The 7,658-nt window shown below is 37.6% G+C and overlaps 1 protein-coding gene across 1 annotated transcript in view; it reads left to right on the forward strand.

Annotated features, from left to right (window-relative positions):
* Positions 1-645: 645 nt before the first annotated feature.
* ANKRD22 (ankyrin repeat domain 22) overlaps positions 646-7,658 on the forward strand; it is a 28,075-nt gene continuing 21,062 nt past the window's right edge. The window contains exon 1 of the mRNA XM_011998166.1: positions 646-1,031. Coding sequence (XP_011853556.1) covers positions 1,011-1,031 — 21 coding nt within the window. The 5' untranslated portion in view covers positions 646-1,010. The remainder of the gene's footprint in view (positions 1,032-7,658) is intronic.

A 7,658-nucleotide genomic window follows, 5' to 3' on the forward strand; every position in this document is an offset into this window, starting at 1 on the left:
AAGCATTTTAATTGTGCGTGCCTGGGCTAAATGACTTACAGTTTTCAACTCTGTTATAGCTACAAAGTAACTTGACATTTGTTATCAACAAAGTAGGGTGCGTTTGGGCTGCTCCCATGATTATAATGGGTGTGTGGACGGTTGGGTGTTTCAGCTCTAGGAAAGTTTGATGTGATTGTATTCAGTTCAGAGAAAGTGTGTGAATAATTAATACTATATGTAGCATATAAAATGTTTACAATATTTAAGAGATTTGGCATACTAGCATGTTTGATACATAAATTGATGATGCAATTTAAAATGCGTCATAGAGTATTTGATTTTAGACTTATGATTTTAAATTGAATATTATAAAGTAATTTGGCTAAATGTGTGAATAGCATTAGAATATTTAAAACAACTTAAGATTTATTATGTTAGTAAATTTATTAGTTTACAAAACTGCATAAATAGCTGGAAAACTGTTAATTGTTAGGCTGAGAATTTTGAAGATTATTTTTTCAAGTTCTTTGCCAGACACATATGGCTCTCACAAGTAAGTTTGTTGGTCTCTAGACTTTCTCAATGACCGCTGAAAACCAGATTTTGATTAGGAAATGTGTGAAATACAGTACCTTGGTTTGAACCCTGAGTCCTTCCTGCCAGTGTAAGAACGTTTCTTCCTGCCTTAATTTGCTTCCCTCTTTCCTGCATGTTACCACTGGCAGAGCAAATATGACTCAGAAACCGGCTCCTCAGGGTTGTAACATTAGATGATACAGGCTTGGGTCATTACACATGACACCAGTGCCTTTGTTTCATTGGGCTGGGCTCCCTGGAAGGTGTGCTGCTGCCTGAGCTGCTGGAAAACCACTCACAGGTGTTTGCTAGAAAAGGACTCCTGAGCCTTGCCACCAGCTGGGACTTCTAGAGACTTTCCTCTCAGCCAGGAAGGATTTTGATATTCATCAGAAATACCTCTGGAGGATTCAAGAAGCTGTAGAGGTGAAGTAAGCCTGTGAAGGACCAGCATGGGAATCCTATACTCCGAGGTACATCACCTTTCTGAAAGCAGAGTTCCAAAGATGTTAAAAGTTGCTCATGCTTTTCAAATGTAATTGTCTATCCCTGTTAATATATTTCTGTTTTGTCTGTTCAACTCCCTGGGGGAGTATTAAGTCAGAAAAAATAAAGTCCTATATGTTATTCTTTTTGATATTCTTAATAGTTTAAGACAAAGTATTTTGTAATTCTAAAATATTAGCTAGATCTAAGTTGAGATGAATATAACACATATTTCATAGTGTCTGGATGTTTGCAGGGATAATTTGGGAGAAATTGAGTTTCAGTTGTGCTTTTCTCATGGCAAACGCTCAGAGAAAAAGAGAAAATTTTACCCAATTGGATTTTCTAAATATCCAAAAGATTGACTGCCTCTTTTATGGAACCACATGACCAGAGTAATGCCTTTCAGCTTGGTATTTGAAGGGAAATTCACCCTTAGTAATTATTAGTAAAGACCATCACTATGAAGAGGAGGAATAATAACAATATATTTTGATAATCTGATTATTTTCTTTTCACATCTGATACTATACTTTTACTTGTATTGGAAGTAACTTATTAGAATCAAATAGATTTTTAATAATGTTTCAAGAAAGTGCAAGCAAGGAATATTTAGACAAGAGTACAAGAGGTATAATGATGTCATTATACATAATTCACAACCTCTCCTCTCTGACACAATTAATTGGTTAATCTGCATTTCATTGCAGATGCTCAGGGGAACCTCCTTGGATAGTTTTGATCTCCCAGTATTAAAGACAGTTTATTTGCAGTTATTTCTAATGTCGTGTGTGTATAGCTCTCTGTGTGTGCAAACGTACTGTTTGATTGGTTTATAACTCTAGGTACGTCTTGCTCAGTGATTTTAGTCTCATGAAGAGATAATATACATGAAAATGACAAAACATGTAGTGCTCTTAAAAGCTACTCTGGTAACTCTCAAACTTTAGATTGCCCAAGTGTCAGGGAAAGAAGTTTGTCTGAAATGCAGTTTCAAGGGACTCCAACCCAGAGTCTGTTTCACTCAGTCTGTGGTGGGACACAAAAGTATACTTTTTAGAAGGAGCATCCCAGGTGGTTCTGACACAGGGGTGATCTGTTTACCACCATCCTGAGAAAGAAAGACTACCACAGGCCAGTGCTTTTCCAATTTTAATGTGCATACAGATCTTCTGAAGGTCTTGTTTAAATGCAGATTTTTAGTCTGTAGATCTGGGACCTAAGATTCTGCATTTTGGTTGCTTTTTCGCATTGCATGTGGGAATTATATATGATTTGGAAAAAGAAACAAACAAACAAACAAAAAAGCCTAGTCCCATCCTCAGGTATTCTGATGTAGAAAGTTGGAAGTAGCACCTTTCATTCAACTTTCTGACGTAGAAAGTTGGAAGTAGGACCTTTAAATAGTAATCTCTTAAATCTCTTAAATATTTAAACATAGCCTACTCATTTGTTATACACCATTTGCTCTGTGTTTCCTAAGAATAAAGACTGTGAGCTACTCATTAAGGACAAGAAAAAGCCTGCTGGATCCCTGGTCCTATGTTGCCTGGAAGAATCTATTTTTTAAAAAAACTTCCCCCAATTTGAGTGTGGGAAGCTCCTTTAGATTGGGGACATAGGATTACCATTTTTTCCTTAGAGCTTTGCAGTGCTAATAGTTATGCAATATATATATACACACACATATATATACACACATATATATACACATATATACACATATATATACACATACATATATACACACACACACACACATATATATATATATTTTTTTAGACGGAGTCTCGCTCTGTCGCCCAGGTTGGAGTGCAGTGGCACGATCTCAGCTCACTGCAATCTCCGCCTCCTGGGTTCCCACCACTCTCCTGCCTCAGCCTCCTGAGTAGCTGGGACTACAGGCGCCCGCCACCACGCTCGACAAATTTTTTGTATTTTTCAGTAGAGATGGGGTTTCACCATGTTAGCCAGAATGGTCTCGATCTCCTGACCTTGTTATCTGCCTGCCTTGGCCTCCCAAAGTGCTGGGATTATAGGAGTGAGCCACCGCGCCCGGCCACAATATATATTTTTAAGAAAGAAGGAGAGAATGAGGGAGGATCCCAGAGAGTTGGTCCTGAAATCTGCACTAGAGGATAAGCTTAGAGCTCTGTGAGAGGCCCTAATTTTGAATAAGTAACTCCAATTGTGTAAGATGGACTTTTAAACAAGGCTGATTCTTTTAAACCCTTATCAAATATATTTGTTCATAATATTTACAATAGCAACAAACATTTATTTAGGGCTTCTTATATATCAGGCCCTATTTTAAGCACTTTATATGTATTAACTCATTTAATACAGCAATCTTATAAGAGTCACTTTTAGTATCCTTATTTTACAAATGAAGAAACTGAGGAAAAGATAGTCACTGGCTCATAGTTATACAGTTGAAAAGTGCTTGTTGGCTGGAGATTAGTGGCTAGGATGAGTCCTGTGTTTACTCATTCAAAGAGATTCTTCTTACATCACTGCTGAACTACTAAATTCTTTTACTACTTGTTATTTCAACAGATATGTTATGCTCCGTAAGAGAGCTGGTCTTAACCACTCTGCTGTTCTGCCACTGTTCTAACTAGGATGGTGCCCTGTTCCCTTAGTGGAAAGAATGGGTAAACTAAATCCAGGTCCAATGAGGTACATTCTACTCCTACCTTGCAACAGAGAACTGTTGCATTGTGAAGTAGTACAAAAATTGGAAAGAAGAAAAATGCTGAGAACTTAAAAGAGTTCAGGAACTAACACTTAGAAGACTTAAAGAATCTTTATAGACTTTTGATTCTGTCAACTGCAGACATAGGCGCCAAAAAGTGTTTCTTGAAAATCATATCTTAAATGATGTATTCCTTTAAACATTGGGAAGATTTCATTATAAGGCAGTGAGTAAAATGATACACACACACACACACACACACGCACATACACATGCATATGCACACACAAACTTAAAATTAATCCTTTGGCAATAGATATGTTTTTCAGAGAAGCTGATGTTACTCCAGAAAAAGGAAATATAGTTCAAAAAACAGAAAGATTGTCTTGAAATATACAATGCCTAGGGAGAGCAATTTAGGTCAAGCAAGTTTTATTGGAAAAGCTAGTACAGTTAAGGAGAAGTCAGGGGGTACAGGAATAGAGATGTGACTAATTGAATGGCCATTGGACTGAAAGTCAAGGAAATCTATATTTTAGTCCTGATTGTGCCAGGAACTTCATGGGACTTGAGAGGAAGTCATTTAACCTCTCTGAGTCACAGTTTTAATATTATAAAGCAAGAGAGCTTAATGAGATCTGGTTTAACATTTAACATCGTGTCATTCTGTGATATGAGAAAGGCAAGGCAGAGACAATGGGGAAAAATTGCATTCTCACAGTCTTCCCAACTCTCTCCAACTACTTTGTTTATGTATGAATTCCTAGAAGGATTTCGGCATTCAACAACACATGCAAGAAGAGCATCAGGCATTTTCACCCCAATTGGTTTTCTACTTCTTTCCTTGTATATTGAAAGCAATTTTACAAATTATAATGTTGTGCTAAGTCACAACAGTTCAGAAAGAAAATGATAACTTTCACATATGAAAAGACACCAGGATTGAAAATTTATATACATTTATTTATTTAGTCATTAACTCATCCATTTGTTTAATCAACCATATTTATTGAGTACATATTATATTTCAAGCATCTGCTAGTTCCTGGTATATATATGTATGTTGGGCATCCCTAGTCTGAAAATTTGAGTGGAAGTGCTCTAAAACCCCAAATTTTTGAGCACAAACATGAAACAAGTAGAACATTTCCTATTTGACTTCATGTGATCATGAGGGTCACAGTCAAAATGCAGGTGCACAATGCACAGTTTTTTAAGCATTAACAAGAGAAAAAAGATTTTCCCAGACCCTTTCAGCTGTGTTATCTTTCTCTTGCACACCCAGATTTTCCAATAAATTTCCCATAAAATCCCCAAAAACAAGTCCACAAAGGGTAAAAAAATGGCACCTGTTCAGGATGAATGAGCCTACAGCAGATTTGCCACTCTGCCTTAATGGGGTCAAGATTTATGTGTATTTCTCTGTGTGTGTGGTTTTTTTTTTTCTCTTGTTGTTGTTATTTTTCTCTACTCTGTGATGTAAATATACTACTGAAAATATCAAAAAAGTCTGCAGATAGTTATGGGTAACAGTAATAAGAAAAAAGGAAGCATTTATGTATACTTATAACACAGAAAGTCAAGCTTTCGGATAAATTGGACAGTGGTATAGGTATAAAATGTCTTATAGAAGAGTATGGTGTTGAGGTCAGGTGCGATGGTTCATGCCTGTAATTCCAGCACTTTGGGAAGCTGAGGCAGGTGGATCACCTGAGGTTGGGAGTTTGTGACCAGCCTGGCCAACAAGGTGAAACCCTGTCTCTACTAAAAACAGAAAAATTAGCTGGGTGTGGAGGCACATGCCTGTAATCCCAGCTACTTGGTAGGCTGAGGCAGGAAAATCGCTTGAACCTGGGAGGCACAGGTTGCAGTGAGCTGAGGTCACATCACTGCACTCCAACCTGGGCAACAGAGTGAGTTTCCATCTCAAAAAAAGAAACAGTAAAAAAAGAGTATGGTGTTGAAATGACCACCATATATGACTCAAAGAAACTCAAAGAAACTGTTGAAGTCCTATGCTGAAGTTAATGAAAAATTAAAAAAAAAAAAAAACACTCCACAAAGCTTCATATGTAGCTTTTTTTAACACTGATAATGAGGCTCCAGTTGTTCATTTATTAACCAATGGTGAAATAGCTGAAATGGTTCAAGGTGATTGTGATAATAGTGAAAATGAGGATGGTGGTTAACACTGTAAAGAGGGTGTCAGGGGCCAGATCAGGCAGGTCTTGTAGGCCAAGATGAGAAATTTAGATTTTATGCAAAACACAATGGAAAGTAAGTAAAGGATCTTAAGAGAAGAATAACATGACCATTAGGGTTTTAAAAGGCCACTCTGATAGCACGGGAAAATAAATTGGAGAGATGCCAGAGGTGAAGCTGGATCCTGGAAGGAAGCTGTTACAGTAGTTTATGGAGTGATAATGATGGTTGCATTAGACTAATGGATGAATTTTAGATAAGTTTTTAACTGAAAGATTTCCTGGTTTGTAGGTTGGCAGTGAAAGAAAGCCAGAAATTAAAGTTGATATTCAGGATTCTGCCTTAGGCCAGCCAGCACTTGGTGGTGCTGATGAGATGGGAACACTCAGAGAGGGGCAGAAGGAAGGATGCGTTTCAGGGTTCTATTTGGACATGGTACCTTAGCGATACCCATGAGACATTTAGGTGGGGATGGAAGATGAATACAGGAAATGTACCTTTAAGGAGAGGCTGGGTCAAGAGGTAATAATTTAGGACTTGTCTGCATATTCTTGGTATTTAATGCCAAGAGAAGGGATGAGTTTAGATATGGAAAGAATGTAGAGATAACAAAGGATACCAGGTCATTATAAGAAGGTATGGTTTTGCTAGAGGAGGAAGGCAATATTAAAGGACAACCTCCTTTGAGCACCCTTAGAGCTTGTAACACTCAAGAAACATAAGCATTTAGTCAAACAGGACATTTTCTGGGATTGAGGGGGAAACACATTTTTCTTTATGCAAAATTGAAAACTTAGGGAGTTTCAACTTTTGTATATGAAGTGAGCTGATCAGCACCAAAAGTGGTGAGGAGAAAAGTGATTTTCTCAAGTTTTGTAAGAGGACAGGACAAAACAGTTATTTTCTATTTTTTCTCAAAGGAGACTTACATTTAGAGATTTAATGCTAAAATACCTGTTTGGGTCCATTAAATGTTTAGAGACATTGGCTTCTGAGAGTTCAAATCCTGGGCCCTTCCCCAGTCAAACTGTCTTCTACGTTATGAATAAGACAGTGTAGAAAAGTCTTGGGATGTCAAAAGGTAAACTGAGGCACAGTTAAGCTCAAAAGAGTTTGAGCAAATACTGATTCATGAATTGGACAGCTGTGGTTTGGGGTCTTCTTGGAGGGAATGCAAGGAGAAGGCTTTTATGGGGTGAACAAGGGAGTAAAGCAAATAAAATATTTGATTGGTTACGGTTATATAGTTTCTTTATTTGGTCGATTCTGCTGGAAAGTCTCTATGTAAGTTAGGCTTCGGATTAGTTAACCTTGTTTCCTTTTTCTTTAATATAGAAATTTATAAGAAATAGCCAAAGGTAAGTTTTGCTTATGTTTGCAAATTGAGCAAGGTCACTTATGAGGTCTAAATGGATTTGTCTGGCCCAGAAATTCTTCAAGCCTGGTCTCCATTATAATTTACTTCAACAGAAATACATGCCAGTTCCTATTGCTGGTGTGTTGGAGCTGACTGGAGCTGGCTAGAGTCAGCTTGAACTGGTTTGTGAAAGCCAATTTTTCCCAACTCTGAGTTCAGTGCCCTCTCCTTGGTGGGTTGAAACTAGCCAGGTAGGAGTAGTAACACCAATGAAATGGAAGAAGACCACAAAGAAGATTTTTTCCTTCCTTCCTTCCTTCCTTCCTTCCTTCCTTCCTTCCTTCCTTCCTTCCTTCCTTC

The sequence above is a fragment of the Mandrillus leucophaeus genome, unplaced genomic scaffold (genome assembly GCF_000951045.1).
Source record: "Mandrillus leucophaeus isolate KB7577 unplaced genomic scaffold, Mleu.le_1.0 Scaffold1154, whole genome shotgun sequence".
NCBI classification, from domain to species: Eukaryota; Metazoa; Chordata; class Mammalia; order Primates; family Cercopithecidae; genus Mandrillus; species Mandrillus leucophaeus.